Here is a 19,403-nt window from a genome sequence, read left to right as displayed (position 1 = left end):
AACCTTTTATATACCTAACTAAACTTAACTAAAATGAAAAGTCATGAAAATAATTAAGCAATTAATAATTAAGTAAGTTAACTGGCCATTTTTAAACATTTTTTTAAGATGTACACAGGAGGCAATTAGTGTTTCAATAAGTCAAAATGTGTCTTTAAAAAAATTGCTAAGATTTATGTGCAACCGATGATGGAAAATAAGGTCAAAATCCATGTCATTTGTCAACTGCCCAATGAAAATAATTGGAAATTGATGGATAATATAAGACATCAGTACAAAATCCACGCTCACCTCAGTAACGTCTATCCATACGGAAAGTGTATGGGAGAGAAAAAGGGGAAGAGACAGCAGGAAAGATTAGTGTGTAGAAAGATTAGTTATTTATGGACAGATACAGCAGCATGCGTGGTTAGTAGGTTACTAATAGGAATATAATCGTAACCTCTAATGCATGCACAACAGTAAGCATTGCTATTTATTCAGTAATGGATAATATATTTGGAGAATACAGATTATAGCCTGACATTTTAAAAGAAATAGTTTACCCAAAATGAAAATTACCCCACAATTTACTTAACTCAAGACATTTTTTTCTGGGTTAGGCGGCATATGGGTTAGTTTCAAAATAAAAGTCACTATCCATCACCATTATGCAGCATAGAAGACTCAGGATCAAATTGAAAATACTCTGACTATGCTCGTCTGACAGGAAAAAGTCACAGAGGATGGCTTGAGAGTGATTAAATTATAAGGTGATTTTAATTTTTGGGTCAACTAATCCTTTAATGTACAATTAATATTTTTTCTGCGGTGTTAGGAGAGAGTTGAGCTTAAACTTTGAACATTTATTTAATACCCAGTCTCCTAATTATAAAGTTTTATTGTTCAATATTCAATATATTTTGTACTTTCATATCACAAAAAAACACTTCTGCCAATCCAAAATAAACAGAAAAAAGCAAGCACTGGTGACTTATGTGTACCATTACACCCCTAATATTTAATCAGCAATTAATAATGTATGTTATAATTTTTTTAAATTGCCTAATTTTACAGTTAAACAGTAGAGTTTTACCATTTTTTAACCCATTAAGTTGATTTCCAGGTCTGGCGGGAGCACTTTTAGCTTAGCTTAGCATAGATCATTGAATCGGATTAGACCATTAGCATCTCAATCAAAAATGATCATCGATAGTTTTGATAATTTTCCTATTTAAATCTTCACTCCTCTGTAAACTGTAAAAAATTAAATGAACAATTAGTCATGACAGCATATGTTTTTTTAGTTCATTGTAACCTATTAAACTAAGTTGATCAAGTTCTAATTTAATTTTATAAGTTACGCAAGCAGCTTTAGGGCCGATTAACATAATACAAGTTCAATGGGCTCATAAGGTTAATTTGATTCAGCTTAAAAATTTAAGGCAACCAGAATTTTTTTCTACAGTTTGGTTATATTGTGTACTAAGACCAACAACTATTTTCTAGGCTGATTTTCTAGAAACTATATTCTCATTCCGGCGTAATAATTTACATAAATTAATGTAACGACCTAGAAAATAACAATACATTTTCCATCGGTCTTAGTACACAATGTAACTACACGAAAGTCACATTATAAATAGGAAAATGATCAATTTTATTAAAATTATGAGCTAAATGCTAACGGTCTAATCCGATTCAATGATCTATGCTAAGCTAAGCTAAAATTGCTCCGGTCAGATCCGAAAGTTAGTTGAACAGATTCAGAAAAAGTAAAACACTATTGTTTAAGTCAGGTAGAGTTGTTAAATGAGTTTTTTTTTTAACTGTAGTGTTTCTTTAAAGGTCCCGCGAAATTTAAATAAAGCTTTTTAGACGTCATTATCAGTATGTTAGTTTTAAGGATGTCTATAAGCTAGTGCGCACCAAAACAGTGACACAATTCACATTTAGAAGATATTAAACCTGATATAAACATGTAAAGCTTATAGTCTGTCACTTCCGCCTAAATGGATCAACGATTTTTTTGATGTCACCTCATACTTCAGTTTCTCATCAAATCTTCTGACCAATCAAATGCTTTCTAGTATCTGACATGCCCCGCCCCCTTCTTCTCATTGGCTTTCCATTTGATGCGCTTGAGCTCAACCACTCTCGCCGGCAGAGTTGTGAGACAATTGGCTGATTTTTAAAAAGAGGAGGGTCTTACTATATACCCCGCCCACTCTTCATGTTTCAGTTGCGATTACGTCAAACATTGAATAAAAAAATGCTCATTTAAAAGCATTTCACGGGACCTTTAAGTGAGTTCGATAGCAAATACTTCTCTATGTATACTGCAAAAGTGTAATAAACTATAACTGCACCTATTTACACTTGATCCAGTTTCATACAAGATCTTACCATTGAGTTTTCAGTCTTGATAGACTTGACCTGCAGGTAGTCCTCCACTCCTCTAGTGGTGCTGTTGGCTTCAATTTTCTCCTCCGCCATCTTGGCTCCGGCTTCATTTTCTCCGTTCTCCTTAGGCGGATGAGGTCTGGACGGTAGATCTCCGCGTTGTTTCTTGGTGACGTGCGCTTCGGGCCCGTGCACGGTTTTAACGTGTTTCCGAAGCGAACTGGGATCAGTATAGCGCTTGGTACAGCCTGGGATCTTACACACGTAGGGTTTCTGCGAAGATAAATATCACACCACTCAAATATACGACTCTGAATTAGAGTTTTATCTCTTCCCGTTAAGTCAGATTATCTTCAAAAAACAAATGAACGCACGATTACGGGAATGAATTACAAGTGCGCTGACGTACTCATGCTATGAATGCTAAGCGCTAGTGATGCATGGCTGTTTGCTAATAAAGTTGAGTTGAAATGATCTTTTATGCTAGTGATGGATCGGCGCGGGAAGGTTTCATTTCCGTCTGCAGGTGGTCTGTTCCTCTGAGCTTTATTCTCACTAATGCATTATGGGATGCCGGACTCATTAGCATCACAGCTCATTATTCACACACACACACACACACACACATTGCGCACACTTGCTGGTTAATAGGACAGCATTGGGCGTCCTGGAGCAATCACTACAGATGATGAGGGAATGCGTAAACAAATCTAATTTTGGCCTAAATTTGTTAGCGTGTGCTGGAAATGGCATATTTACATAGCATTAGGCTGTTAGCAGATCCTTAACATTACAGCTAGCGTCTGAAAACTCCCGCGTCGATGACGGTAACGGATCTAATGGAGTCGACCCAACGCGGCTCACCCAGAAAGTAAATTACTCTCGCGGGCTTGTTGAAATTTAAGCGTTTTTTTCGGGGGTGAGGCTCGTTTTCAGCTCGTCTGCTTTAATTGTATGTAAAAGAGCAGCTTGAGTGTCGTGTTATTTGTTAGGGATGAAATGTAGGTCAGGCCAATGTTTAAAGAAATAAATGAGGTTTAAGGAAAATGGAGGATCATTATGATGATTCGGCTAGCACATATTAATGACTATAATGATGGATAAATGAATAAATGACGGTAAAGGGCAGCACGGTGGCTCAGTGGTTAGCACTGTGGCCTCACATCAAGAAGGTCGCTGGTTCGAATCCCGGCTGGGTCAGTTGGTGTGTCTGTGTGGAGTTTGCAAGTGTGTTGGCGTGGGTTTCCCCCATAGTCCAAACACATGCGCTATTGGGGAATTGATGAACTAAACTGACTGTAGTGTATAAATGTGTGTGTATGGGGGTTTCCCAGTACTGGGTTGCAGGAAGGGCATTCACTGTGTAAAACATGTTGGAATAGTTGGCAGTTCATTCCACTGTGGCAACCTCTGAAATAGAGACTAAGCCGAAGGAAAATGAATGAATGAATGAATGTAAAACATATTTATTTATTTAAATTTAAGTAATTTGGCCCTCTATGAATATGTATACTTCACAGTATTATCAGTTTTGTGGTTTTTACCTTTTCAAAAATCTATGCATGTTTGTTATTTTTTTTTTATATATTTAATAAACAAATTAATAAAAAATACTAATCTTACTGCTTTAATACAGAAATATTATTTTATTAATTTATGTAATATTAAAATAGTATTGCAATAATAATATTAAAATAGGCGACATGGTGGCGCAGTAGGTAGTGCTGTCGCCTCACAGCATGAAGGTCGCTGGTTCAAGCCTTGGCTGGGTCAGTTGGCGTTTCTGTGTAGAGTTTGTATGTTCTCCCTGTGTTCATGTGGGTTTCCTCCGGGTGCTCCGGTTTCCCCCACAGTCCAAAGACATGGGGTACAGGTGAATTGGGTAAGCTAAATTGGCCGTAGTGTTTGAGTGTGAATGAGTGTGTGTGGATGTTTCCCAAAGATGGGTTGCAGCTGGAAGGGCATCCGCTGTGTAAAACGTGTGCTGGATAAGTTGGCGGTTCATTCTGCTGTGGTGACCCCAGATTAATAAAGGGACTAATCCGAAAGGAAAATGAATGAATGAATGAATGAATGAATGAATAATATTAAAATAGTATTTTATTAATAATTGTATTTGTTTATAGTTTATGTAAACTTTTCAAAAATCTATTTAAGTGTTAGAAAATATATAAAGTGTTTAGTAAGTAAATAGTAATAAATAAATAAAATACAAACCATACAGCTTTAATACAAAAATATATTAATTTATATTTTATTTTTGATTTATTTTTATTTTATTATTTTAATTTTTAATCTAAATTTATTTTTGTTAAATACATATATATATATATATATGTGTGTGTGTGTGTGTGTGTGTGTGTGTGTGTGTGTGTGTGTGTGTGTGTGTGTGTGTGTGTGTGTGTGTTTAGTTTGGTTGTAATACATTAAATGTATAATATACAAAATATTAAGTAAAATAAATGCATATAAAACGAATATTGTGATACAAAAATATTGCTAAACTGATAATTTTATTGATAATAAACTGTTATATATAAGAAACCACAGAAATGCACTATTAGAAATAAAGAATGAATGAATGAATTCATTAAATTTATACAAAAATATTCATATTTTACTCAGTATTGTTGTATAAAAGTATATAATTAATTAATAATAATATATAATTATACAAAAAAATCAATATAAAACAAAATCAGCAAACCATCTTAATGGACTGAAAAATGAAGATATTATTCTAGATATTTTAAGAGAAACACACAGTTGAAGTCAGAACTCCTGCATTATTTGCCCTCCTGTATATATTTTTCCCCAATGTCTGTTTAATGGAAATAATCTTTTTTAGCACATTTCTAATCATAATAGTTTTAATAACTCATCTCTAATAGCTTTCTATTATCTTCACCATGATGACAGTAAATAATATTTGACTAGTATTCAGCTTAAAGTAAAGGCTTCACTAGGTTAATTAGGGTAAAGTTAGGGTAATTAGGCAGGTCATTGTATAACAGTGGTTTGTTCTGGAGACAATCCAAAACTAATATTGCTGAAGGGGGCTAATAATATTGACCTTAAAATGGCTTTAAAACAATTAAGAACTGCGTTTATTCTAGCCGAAATAAAACAAATAAAACTTTCAGAAGAAAAAATATTATAGGAAATACTGTGAGAAATTTCTGAATCTGTTCAACATCATTTGGGAAATATTAGAAAAAGTAGATAAAAATCACAGGAGGGTGAATAATTCTGACTTCAACTGTATGTGTATTGTACTGTAGACATTTCTGTGGTGTGTGTGTGTGCATGTGTACCTCGTTGGAGTGTGTGCGGTTCTGGTGTTTGGCTCGGTCGGAGGCATTGGAGAAGGCCTTGTTGCAGCCCTCGTGTTCACAGACGTACGGTTTCTCTCCAGTGTGTGAACGCAGGTGAGTCTTTAGGTTCTCCAGACGAGAATACGCCTTTGAGCAGCCCTCGAACTGAAACACACACACACACACACACACACACACACACACACACGCGCACACACACACACACACACACACACACACACACACACACACACACACACACACACACACACACACACACACACACATTAATAAACTATAAGTAAAACTTAACAAATGTTACCGTTCTTAGCTGTGGTTTTTGACCATTGTTATGTTTTGTTTACTTGTTTTTTGATTCATTTTGCAAAGTATCTTTGAATGTTTCTTTTGTATTTTATATCTGTATTTTTAAATTATTATTATTGTTTATATTATACATTTTCTTGTAATGGGCATCACGGTGGCACAGTTTTATTGCTCATGTACAGTGAAACCGATGAATCCATGGTGAGGTAAGTGACGTTATAAAGTGCTGTACCATTTGAAGAAGTACCAGACTTGTGTCCTCACGTCCTCTGTAGTTTGTTCTTCCAAGTCTGAACTTCCAAGGACGCAAGTCCGAACTTCAAACTTGGTATTGAAAAACAACCAGAGTGATGAACCAATTACTAGGAGGCCGTGATGGACAGAAGGCAGTGGGCAAATTTGGTCAGGTTGCCAGGGTTAAACCCCTACTCTTTTTCCAAGGATATCCCGGGATTTTTAATAACCTCAGAGAGTCAGGAGCACGGTTTAACATCTCATCCGAAAGACGGTGCTCACTGAGCAGTATAGAGACCGCATCAATATACTGGGGTGTTAGGACCCACACAGACCACAGGTTGAGCGCCCCCTGCTGGCCTCACTAACACCACTTCTGGCAGCAACCTAGCTTTCCCATTTTATTTGATGTGGGTGTGCAGGAGCGTGTATTTGTGTACATGTGTGTGACTCACGGTGCATTTGTGCGGTTTCTCCCCGGTGTGTCTGCGCATGTGCACCACCAGCATGTACTGCGCTTTGAAGGGCTTCTGCTCGCGTGAACACTCGTCCCAGCGGCACACAAACTCCTTCTTCTCCCCGTGGATGTGCTCGTTGTTTATGTGCTGCAAGAAAAGAAAGAGAAAACGCGTCAATGAGAATTGTTGTCAATAGTTTGGTGAAAGTCTTATTTTGAGCCGTGTGTGAGCTGTTGTGTTGGGCTGAGGGAGTTGTGGAGGTGGTCAGTAATGAAAGTGTGTCTTCAGTAACGCACAATGCTTGTTAGTGAGTGAAAAAAACACCAAGAGATGAAGAAAATAAAGCAGTGTGTGTCTAACAGAGCCATTCATCCATCAGTGCGTCTGTCAGACTGAAGAAGAGAAAGCGATCATGTGTGTGTCTGTGTGTGTGTGACTGTGAGACAATGCAATTAACAACAAACGCTTTCCAAATCCGCTCTGCATTTGTTCATCTCAGGAGATCAAACAGCCGTCTGTGTGAGTCAAACAGTAAAGATTCAGTGAATCAACTTTGTTCTGAACCGTCTAAATGAATCACTCAAACACACACACGTCCTGCTATTGGTGCAGCGAACGAAGATTTTGATGCTCAGAGGGTCTTAAATAAAGATCTGAGAGTTCTCAAATGAAGTCTGAATCAATGCAACTGAAGGGAAAAACATCAAATAAATCAGAGAAGAGAATTGACTGTAAAGAGTTGGTTAAAACAAGAGTCCTGTCTATTCATTCATTCATTCATTCATTTTCTTTTCGGCTTAGTCCCTTTATTCATCAGGGGTCACCACGGCAGAATGAACCGCCAACTATTCCAGCACATGTTTTACGCAGTGAATGCCCTTCCAGCTGCAACCCATCACTGGGAAACACCCATACACACTCATTCACACACACACACTCCTACACTATGGCCAATTTAGTTCATCAATTCCCCTATAGTGCATGTGTTTGGACTGTGGGGGAAACCGGAGCACCCGAAGGAATCCCACACCAACATAGGGAGAACATGCAAACTCCACATAGAAATACCAACTGACCCAGCCGGGACTCAAACCAGCGACATTCTTGCTGTGAGGCGATCGTGCTACCCACTGCGCCACTGTGACACCCTGTTCAGTTATAGTTGTAGACAATTAAATTAGATGTATGTTTACTTTTGAATATATGCAAGAACACACACACACACTCACGCATGCACACACGTACACTCTTCTGTACACTCTTCTGTGTGTGCACGTGCATATCTCAGTGTGTATATGTGTGTGTGCGTCTCAGTGTGCCTGTGTGTTTCTGAGCATGTGTGTGTATGTGTGTGAGTGTCTGAGTGTGACTGTCTCAGTGTGTATGTGTGCATGTGTGAGTGTGAGTGTGTGTGTGTGTGTGTGTGTGTGTGTGTGATTGTCTGAGTGTGCGTGTGAGAGTCTCAGTGTGTGTGTGTGTGTGTGTGTGTGTGTGTGTGTGTGTGTGTGTGTTTGTGTGTGTGTGTATGTGTGTGTGTCAGCATGTATGTGTGTCTGTGATTGTGTGTGTGAGTGTCTGAGTGTGACTGTCTCAGTGTGTATGTGTGCATGCATAAGTGTGTGTGTCTTTGTGTGTGTGTGTGTGTGTGTGCGTGTGAGAGTCTCAGTGTGTATGTGTGTGTATGTGTGTCTGAGTGTGCGTGTGAGAGTAGTGTGTGTGCGTGTGTGTGTGTGAGAGAGAGAGTGTCTGAGTGTGCGTGTTAGAGTCTCAGTGTGTATGTGTGTGTGTGTGCGTGTGTGTGTGTGCGTGTGTGTGTGTGTGTGACGGACAGTCTCTTTCTCTCTCTGTACGCTTCACTGCTGGTCTGGAATGCTCCAGAAAGCGCTGGTTCCCCACACCGGAGCAGTGCATGCTGGGATTGATCATCCGTCTCAGGAAAGCACATTAAACATCACACAGAGAGCAGTCAGCCGTGAACACACACACCTTTGACCCATTTCACCCTCTAAACTCAGCTACATGATTCAGTCTAATTAACAGTTTGTGATTATTACATAATTATGATATCATTAATATTCATTCATTTTCCTTCAGCTTAGTCTCTATTTCAGGGGTTGCCACAGAGGAATGAACCGCCAACTATTCCAGCATATGTTTTACACAGTGAATGCCCTTCCAGCTGCAACCCAGTACTGGGAAACACCCATACACACCCATTCTCACACACACACAATCATACACTACAGCCAGTTTAGTTCATCAATTCCCCTATAGTGCATGTGTTTGGACTGTGGGGGAAACCGGAGCACCCGGAGGAAACCCACGCCAGGGAGATCTACTTAGCCTTACTGCCTAATGACCACAGCCCCATTGAGACTCTCTGCCAGTGCATTGATGAAGTGAACAGTTGGATGTGCCAAAACTTTCTTCAGTTAAACAAAGAGAAAACTGAAGTGATTGAGTTTGGGAACAGAGATGAGCTTCTCTAGGTGAATGTGTACCTTGGCTCTAAAGGGTCAAACAACAGAAAATAAGAATCTTGGTGTGACTCTGGAGTCAGATCTGTGTTTCAATAGTCATGTCAAAGCAGTCAGTAAATCAGCATACTATCATCTCAAAAACATTGCAGGAATCAGATGCTTTGTTTCCAGAGAAACTTGTTGATGCTTTTATCAGCAGCAGATTGGATTACTGTAATGGCCTCCTCACTGGCCTTCAGACAGTCAGACAGTTACAGCTCATCCAGAACGCTGCGGCCAGAATTCTGACCAAAACCAGGAAATCAGAGCACATCACACCTGTCCTCAGGTCTTTACACTGGCTCCAGTTACATTCAGAATAGATGTTATAGTATTACTACTGGTCTACAAATCACTAAATGGCCTAGAAGCTCAATACATTACAGATATGCTCACTGAATACAAACCTAACAGATCACTCAGATCTTTAGGATCTGTAAAGTAGAAACTCCAAGAGTTCAGTCAGAGCAGGGTGAATCGGCCTTCAGCTACTAACAGCGCCCCCTGCTGCTGGAATCAGCTTCCAGAAATGATCAGATGTGCTCCAACATTAGGCACGTTCACATCAAGCCTGAACACACACCTGTTTAGCAGCGCCTTTACTGAATGAGCACTGTGATATGGCCGACAGATCACACTATTGTGTCTTTCTTTGCTTTTTCATTCTATTATAACCTGTTTAACACATTTTTATCTATTTTTAATCATTTTTATTATTCTTATACTTCTCTTTTATTCCTGTTTATGTAAAGCACTTTGTGTATGAAATGTGCTATAGAAATAAACGTGCCTACATTGCTACATTGTCCACCCGAGGTCTTCAAATGTTGCTCAGTTCCACCTGAACTATTCAGATCATCTGTTGGGACAGACTTACGCTGAGAGGTCAGAGGTCAGTGACACCTTGAGCCACTCAGCTGCTGTGACTCGCTAAAGCCAGAAAGTCCCTGCAGTAGTGCAGTTAAGTGCCAAATACACAAACCACTCAAATACACACTAAAACAGCAAGAGCTTTCTGAGATCAGCATGCTGCGCTGCGCTGTGCCTGACAGCTTGGATGCTTCTTGTCCTCAATAAAGTTGCAAGCAAACAAAAGCTTGTCTAGAGGCTAAGAATAAAACACACCATTGTGCATGTGCTGCTGAACGTGTGAGATATGTGATGGTGCATCTGTGCTGCACTGCTGCCCTGATCCACACACTCATCTGTGTCCAAGCACAGCGTCTGTCTGAATATCACACAACCCCTCACACACACTTAAACACAATCACATAAATACACACTCACTCACACACACTTACATGCACCAGCTGCTCCTGTGTGTCGTACTCTTTGCTGCAGCCCTCCCAGTGGCAGTTGGTCTCATACACAAGCTCCGCCTCCTGCTTACAGTCGTCCATGTCTTCCTTCAGGTCCTGTGCACTGCTCAGGTGCTCCTGCGGGGAACAGCATACACACTCTTTAGTGAACACACAGATAATCATGCGCATTATTGGTATATAAACACACAGGAGAAATCCCCACCAAGAATTCACAGTGTGTGTGTGTGTGTGTGTGTGTGTGTGTGTGTGTGTGTGTGCGTGTGTGTGTATGCGTGTGCGTGTGTGTGTGTGTGTGTGTGTGTGTGTGGGTATGCACATTAATTAGTTCTTAACGTTGTTCTAATAATAATTATTTTGGGGGCATTCTTAATGAGTCCAGTGACACGCCCCCAACTATTGCCATATAAGGACTTGACTGTGTAGACTTTCATCACTCTGAGGAAACTTTTTCTTGCTGTTATATATTTTGGAGGGAAATGAAAAACAGGTCGATGTCAAAACCCAATATTGAACAGTATATAAATTATACATGCTATTTATGGATCTAATACCATTTGTTTACTTAATGGCATTAAATGTTGTCATCAGAACCAATAATCAACCAAATATTAACGTTTCATGCCATTGTTGGCCGAATAAATGAGTGACCCATGCCATTTTATTGACTTAACACAATTTATTCACTTAATGGCATTAAATGTTGCCATCAGAACCAATAAGCAACCAAATATCAATGATTCACGCCATTGTTGGCCCACTAGATGAATGACCCATGCCATTTTATTGACTTAACACCATTTATTTAATTCATGGGATTAAACGTTGTCATCAGAACCAATAATCAACCAAATATCAACACTTCATGCCACTGTTGGCCCACTGGACGAGTGACCCATGCCATTTTATTGACTTAACGCCATTTATTCACTTAATGGGATTAAACGTTGTCATCAGAACCAATAATCAACCAAATATCAACACTTCATGCCACTGTTGGCCCACTGGACAAGTGACCCATGCCATTTTATTGACTTAACGCCATTTATTCACTTAATGGTATTAAATGTTGTTATCAGAACCAATAATCAACCAAATATCAACGATTCACGCCATTGTTGGCCCACTGGACGAGTGACCCATGCCATTTAATTGACTTAACACTATTTATTTAATGGTATTAAATGTTGCCATCAGAACCAATAATCAACCAAATATCAACACTTCATGCCACTGTTGGCCCACTGGACGAGTGACCCATGCCATTTTATTGACTTAACACAATTTATTTACTTAATGGCATTAAACGTGGTCATCAGAACCAATAATCAACCAAATATCAATGTTTCATGCCACTGTTGGCCCACTGGACGAGTGACCCATGCCATTGTATTGACTTAACACTATTTATTCACTTAATGGCATTAAATGTTGTCATCAGAACCAATAATCAACCAAATATCAACAATTCACGCCATTGTTGGCCCACTAGATGAATGACCCATGCCATTTTATTGACTTAACATCATTTATTTACTTAATGGCATTAAACGTTGTCATCAGAACCAATAATCAACCAAATATCAACGTTTCATGCCACTGTTGGCCCACTGGACGAGTGACCCAGGCCATTTCATTGACTTAACACTATTTATTTAATGGTATTAAATGTTGCCATCAGAACCAACAATCAACCAAATATCAACACTTCATGCCACTGTTGGCCCACTGGACGAGTGACCCATGCCATTTTATTGACTTAACGCCATTTATTCACTTAATGGCATTAAACGTTGTCATCAGAACCAATAATCAACCAAATATCAAGGTTTCAAGCCATCAGTGGCCCTCTGGAAGAGTGAACCATGCCATTTTATTGACCTAATACTATTTATTTAGTTATTGGCATGCATTAAATGTTGTCATTAAAACCAAAAATCAACCAAATATCAATGTTTCAAGCCAGAGAAACATGTCATTTTATTGAACCAATAAAGAACCAATAATCAACCACATATCAACCAAATATCAAGGTTTCAAGCCACCAGTGGCCCACTGGAAGAGTGAACCATGCCATTTTATTGACCTAATACTATTTATTTAGTTGTTGCCATGCATTAAATGTTGTCATCAGAACCAATAATCAACCAAATATCAATGTTTCAAGCCAGAGAAACATCTCATTTTATTGAACCAATAAAGAACCAATAATCAACCAAATATCAAGGTTTCAAGCCATCAGTGGCCCACTGGAAGCGTGAAACATGCCATTTTATATACCAGACATTAATGGCACTATTTATCCACTTTATGCCATTAAATCAGAACCAATAATCAACCAAATATCAACATTCATGCCACTGTTGGCCCACTGGATGAGTGACCCATGCCGTTATGCTCCATATCAGCACTCCTGAAAGCTGATCTATTATTTCCTCCTCCAGAACAGCAGCAGGAAGTGCAGACATTAATTGTGGCACACGTGTGTGGTGTTAAGAGCACTGCTGAGGGTAGTGCAGACGCTCTCGGCCGCGCTGCATGCTGACTGCAGCATGTTTATCTCTGCCCTGTGAGCGTCTTCATCAATTCTGCGGCCCCCAGACGCCGCCAGCCGCCGTATTCCCCATGCATCAACCACCAACCCGCCTCACCGCCAAGAGCAGCCGCAGATTTGTCAAAAGATGAGCGGCGCAAGAGAGAGAGAGAGAGAGAGAGGGGAAAAAAACTCTCAGGTGACAATAACGGCCGGCCAATATTTCATTAAAATGAAGTGCTCTGGCACAGTTTACACAGCCGCGAGAGGAGCGCGGAGCCGGAGCCAGTAAAGCTCTTATCAGCTGGAGTTTTTCGTGTGAAGAAGGGGGTCAGGGGACCGATGCGGCTCCCGGGGGCCTCTTGCTCCGTCATTGATCAGTACAGAGCGTTTCCCGGAGAAAAGTCCATGCTTTTTCAGAATAACAGGACACATGGGCCATTCACTGTTTCGTTTCGATCTTTAAAGTTCTGTGTTTACAGCCCTATAGTGAGCACCTTGGATAAACCAGAGTACAGGCAGTCCCAGAATGCACTGCTGCGGCAGAAAAAGTAGGGACAGTATGGAAAATGCAAATAAATAAGAAAGTATTGATTTCCAAATTAACTTGTATTTAATTGCAGACAATATGAACAAAATCTTTCATGTTTTGTCGGGTCAACTTTATTTCATTTATTAATTTATATCCTTTCCTGTCATTCAGACCTGCACCACATGCCAAAAAAAAGTTGTGACAGGAGCAGTTTAGGGTGGTAATCAGGTAAACTGGGGAAATAATGATGTGATTTGAAGTGTCAACAGCAAGGTTATTATAGTTAACGAAAACGAACAAAAAAAAACGAAAACTAAAATGTAAAATAATTGTCGTTAACTGAAATAAAAACAAAACGAGTGTTTTTTAATAAACTAGAACTAACTGAAACTGTATTGTGTACATACAAAACTAACTGAAACTAACTAAAATTATAGCAAAAACCTCCTTCGTTTTCATATTTGTAAGTGTATTTAATACATAATCTTACTGTAAGCCCTTTAGAAGTAAATCTATTTACTCCGCGCTGCAGGTGTTTGACCCGTACGGCACCTCAGAGTCTAGTTCTGCTGCCATTGGCCAGATCGAGCTGTTTCTCCTCCAGTCAACCTCGCTGTTGCTCTCGCGACAAAATCAACGAGTGGACATCACAGCAGCACGGTGACAGCATTAAATACAGACACTTAAAATTCGTACTTTAACATGTTTGTGCCCAATAATGGGTTTTATCTCTGTATCGCGATCGCGAATGAATCTTTTTAACCGGATCTTTTTAACCAGATCTTCTAAGTGAACCAGTTGAACTAGTTCTCCTAATCGAACTGAATCATTTGAAGCGATTCACATCTCCAGTAAGCACTCGTCCACAAACTACTTACTTTTTAACAAGCCTATTACCCCCTCTGACTCTAAATAACCCAATATATACTCTTATTCAGTTATTAGAACAGTAACGTTACACTGAGATCAAATTTGAGAAGCGGTTAACTGATAATCCTGCGCATGCGTGATTCAGTGAACCGAACACAAACAGTACATGACAGCCTGCTGTGACTGAACTAAACTTCAACAACTGCAGCGCGAGTAAACCGAGGGGTTAAATGAGAGGATCTGGTGAAACGTGAGTTTATTTCATAAAAGAAAATCGTAATGGAGTTTAAATAGGGGAATCATTCTTTAGTTGAGTGCAAAACTTTACTGTAAGACATTTTTCAGATCATGGTGATGTTTTAATTGACTGAAATTACTATTGCTGACTACATAATGTTAAGTCCTAACATCCTCGATAAATATCTGAACTTCCCATCACTACTGTGTATCTAACCTCTAATGCAGCCTTGCACACATATTGTACTGAAGGCTGCTGTCTTGTGGGCTGTTGTATTTGATTTTGAGGATGTGTAGAGGGTAGTGGTAGATGATAGTGTTCATGTGTCCTCTGAATACAGGTTTCAAAAAATTTATGAGATTTTATTATACAATATTTATCCTGTTGATTTTGAATCTTGCACCTAACAAATATCCTCATTTAGAAAAAAAAACTAAAACTAATACTGAAACTAATAAAAACTAGTAAATCTGCCTCTAAAACTAATTAAACTAACTAAATTTGAAAGCAAAAAGTCAAAACGAATTAGAAAATAAAACTAATGAAAAACCCAAAACTATTATAACCTTGGTCAACAGGGGATTGTCATTATGATTTGGTACAGAAGCAGCATTCAAGTAAGGTCTAGTCCTTTAGGAGCAAAGATGGGCCGAGGATCGCCAGTTTGCCAACAAATACGTGAGAAAATGATTGAAATGTTTAAAAGCAATGTTACTCAAAGAAACTTAGGAAGACATTTTAATTTTGGCCTTCAATTGTGCAGAACATCATTAAAAGATCTGGAGGAATTTCAGCCGTGATCTCCGATCCCTCAAGCGGCGCAGCATCAAGAATCCTCATTCGCCTAAAAGCAATATCACCACATGGGCCCAGGACTACTTTGGCAAACCATTGTCAAGTACCACAATACAGAGTTACATCCACAAATGGCAGCGAGTACTGTATTGTGCCAAAAGGAAGCCCTATGTTAACAGTGTCCAGAAGCTTCTCTGAGCTCGGAGGCATCTGGGATGGGCCATCACACAGTGGAAACATGTACTGTGGTCAGATGAATCAGTATTTCAGGTATCTTTCGGGAGAAATGGATGCTGTGTGTTCTGATCCAAAGAAGAAAAGGATCTTCCAGACTGTTACCAGCAACAAATCCAAAAACTTGTCATGGCAAACATAACTTGCACTTCTGTGATGGCGCTATTAATGCTGAAAAGTACATAGAGATTTTGCTGACTTCATTCCAGGGACGCCCATGCAAATTTCGACAAGACAATGCAAAACATTCTGCACACATTACAAAGTCCTGCTGCAGAGGAAGAGGATACAGGTACTTGACTGGCCTGCCTGCAGTCCCGACCTGTCTCCAATAGAGAATCTATGATGCACTTTAAAGAGCAAAATGCATCAATGAAGACCCCATAATGTTAGACTTGTTTACAGGAAGAATGGGACAAAATTACACCTGAAACACTTCATCACTTGCTGTCTTAAGCCTCTAAACCTCTTTTAAGTGTTGTGAACAGGAGTGGCAACATTACAAAGTGGTAAATGCTTCACTGATACAACTTTTTAAAATTAATTAGGGTAATTAGGCAAGTTATGGTAATTAGGCAGGTGATTGTATAACAGTATAACAGTTTGTTCTGTAGATAATCAAAATAAAAAAGGGGGCTAATAATATTGACCACAAAACATTTATTTAAACTGCTTTTACTCTAATTATTAAAATAATAATTAAAATAAATAAGACTTTCCCCAGAAAGAAAAAATATTATAGGAAATACTGTGAAAAATTCTTTGCTCCATTAAACATCACTTGGAAAATATTTAAAAAAGACTAAAAATGTACAGGTCATGTAGGCAAGTCAGCTCAGTATGTTCACCAGAAGCGACAATGTGGTCTTACCGGTGAGTAGGGTGACACAGGTCGCGGCCCGTCCAACTCCGTCTTGACCTTTGACCTCTTGTTGCCGAGTGGGTTGACTGTGCTGCTGACCGCAGACTCTCCGTTTGAGTTCTACAGAAAGACAGAGGAAAAAGCCCGTGAGTGAATGTGATGTCTGAGTAAACCACTCAGTGCTGACAGAGTCGACGTGAGCTTATAAACGGCGTGTGGTTCTGGTTGCTCGAATGTGACAGCGGTGCGACCACAGAAACCTGCTTCTCATATGCTGTTTCTGTCAGACGCTGAGAAACTGCTGCTGTCTGCGCTAATAACCATATCAATCATGCTTATTTTTGTATAACACGCACTGTAAAAAAATCTATAGATTAGCTGTATTTTGGGATTCCTGTTTTAATTTTCCTGTTTATTTCTGCTTTTGCATTGCATTATGGGATCTTGATCTTTCTTCCAACAACTTTTAACCTTGAAAAGTTGTAAAAAGCAGTGGCGGATTTAGGCATGGGCAATATGGGTGATTGCCAGGGCGGAATATTGCAGGTTGTGGCACGGGAAGACGGTGCAAAACAAAAACGTGCCCTGGTAAAAATCAGATGTAGCCCAGAAAGCTTTGAGATATGTTTTACTTTATGCAAGTATATTAATTCCAACAGTGGTAATGCCAGAATAAAGACGTTAGTGGCCATTCACATTTGGTGTCTTTTGCACGCACAAGTTTGTCATTCTCTACGTGCAACTAAAACAAAGCTGATGAAAGCAAACTGATACACGCGCACAGAGAACCATTCCCGCGAGCCTCCTGGTGTAAATCCTGGTTGTTTACATGCACAACGATAAAATACACACCGTCCAAATGTTACCTATGACACGAGGTGTCGGCTCGCAGCGAGTTTTGATAGTTGACAAAACTGAAGTTGATTAGATATGATGATGATCTTATTTTGACGAAGTATAGCTATAGAAGCAGAAAGGATGGATAATGAGGCAGGGAGGTTAGACTTCATAACCTTAATTCTAGGCCTTGAGTCGAGTCTATAAACAGATAATTCTATAAAACATGCATTTTTTTTGTATTTTATAGAATTGTCAAAATTAATTGTTTTCCAGTTACATTTAGGATTGATTTCTGTTATTTGTATATAATAATAATTGTATAATAATAATAATAATTATTATTATTATTATATTTATAATAAATCTAAATATGTTTAATAATTACAATTCTGGTTTTGTCCATATTTTACACAAAGTTAGGGTAAAATAACAAACATTTTTTAGAATATACATGTTTAATGGTTCTATTCTGTATTAACTAGATGTAGAACCATACTAGACCTACACTTCAATAAACCAACTATTTATAAGCTTGAGGGAGGAGGGGTCGTATATGTGGTGGGTCACCCAGGGTGCCATTCAAGCTAACACCACCACTGGTAAAAAGTGATTTTATGAACATTTTTAATAGTTTAAATTGCTATATTGTCTGTGTTGGTGTTGTATATTACGCTACGAACACCATAATAAACTGCCAGTATATACTCCTGTTATTTTACAGACTTATTTTAGACTCTCTATATAATTTATTATTTATTATAATATTTCAAACTACTAAAATGTCAATAAACGTCACTTTGTTAAACTGTAGAGTTGAATTTTCAACATCAAAAGTGGACAGAGCAGAGATCGACATCCCATAATGCAAACCATAATGCAATTCACAACCGCAAATAAATAGAAAACACTTGTGAACTATTGAAGACAGCAGAAGTCAATGATTTATTTTATTATTTAGCCTGACATGTTTACTGTGCCAAAATAAGTTTCTTAAAATAAAATATATTATGTTCAATGGGAAAAGGTTGTTAGAGCAGTGATCATACCCATGCCTACTGGTTAGCTGTAGCAATGCAGTGTTTTACCTTGGTCTCGGTGTCATTGGTGATTGGCGTGGGCAGAGTGGACAGACTCAGCGGGTGTCTGCTAGAGAATGTTGGTGACGGCTGAATAAGCGGCGGCGTGTGTCCGAACGCACTGAGGCCTCGCTGCTGGGTCAACAGCTGCTGATACGCCACTGGATTAATGGAGTGTGGGAACGGGAATGAAGGGCTGCAACACAACAGCAAGAGATGGGCATGTGTTGTATGAGCAAACACGCAAAGTGCATCCAAAAATCACATACATATGCACTATTCTAAATCATATTGTAGAATAAACAGTATATATAGCGAACTCCATTGGCAGATTATTTAGCTTGGAAAAACTTAATTTTTGCATATTATTAGCTGAAACTAGACAGTATTCTTTGCTTGTTTAGAAAATACTTATTGATTTAAGGAATTGTAGATATTTGGACGAGAAACAAGATAAACAAACAACTAAAATGTCAATTAAAGTCACTTTGGTAAACTGTAGAGTTGAATTTTCAACATCAAAAGTCGACAAAGCAGAGATCAACATCCCATAATGTAATTCACAACCATGAATAAAGTGCATTCACACTAAAAATAAATAGGTGATCTGCTTTCAGATACATAACATGTTTAATTTCATACAGTGAATCAAAACACTGTGCTTTGATACCAGGAACTGTTTGCTTCTAATTAAAAAGAAGAAATCTGTCTTTTTGGAAATGACAAAGTCTGAATTTCATAAAAGTTGGCACACACTGATATCAAGAAAATCTGAAAATTTCCACCAAATAACAGAATTGTTCACCAACAGGTGGCGCTTTAATTTAAGAAAGTTTACCCCAAAACACAACTCAACCTGTAACTTCTGAA

The 19,403-nt window shown here is 38.7% G+C and overlaps 1 protein-coding gene across 1 annotated transcript in view; it reads right to left on the bottom strand.

Moving 5' to 3' along the window:
• Positions 1 to 19,403, bottom strand: part of gli2b (GLI family zinc finger 2b) — a 158,236-nt gene that overhangs the window by 15,905 nt on the left and 122,928 nt on the right. The window contains exons 7-12 of the mRNA XM_056467953.1: positions 18,543 to 18,729; positions 16,627 to 16,737; positions 10,536 to 10,670; positions 6,713 to 6,862; positions 5,697 to 5,861; positions 2,386 to 2,655 (exon numbers count right to left, since the gene is read on the bottom strand). Coding sequence (XP_056323928.1) covers positions 2,386 to 2,655; positions 5,697 to 5,861; positions 6,713 to 6,862; positions 10,536 to 10,670; positions 16,627 to 16,737; positions 18,543 to 18,729 — 1,018 coding nt within the window. The remainder of the gene's footprint in view (positions 1 to 2,385; positions 2,656 to 5,696; positions 5,862 to 6,712; positions 6,863 to 10,535; positions 10,671 to 16,626; positions 16,738 to 18,542; positions 18,730 to 19,403) is intronic.

The sequence above is a fragment of the Danio aesculapii genome, chromosome 11 (genome assembly GCF_903798145.1).
Source record: "Danio aesculapii chromosome 11, fDanAes4.1, whole genome shotgun sequence".
Taxonomy (NCBI): domain Eukaryota; kingdom Metazoa; phylum Chordata; class Actinopteri; order Cypriniformes; family Danionidae; genus Danio; species Danio aesculapii.
The sequence above is the reverse complement of the archived record's forward strand: the minus strand, read 5'-3'. Positions and strand labels throughout refer to the sequence as shown.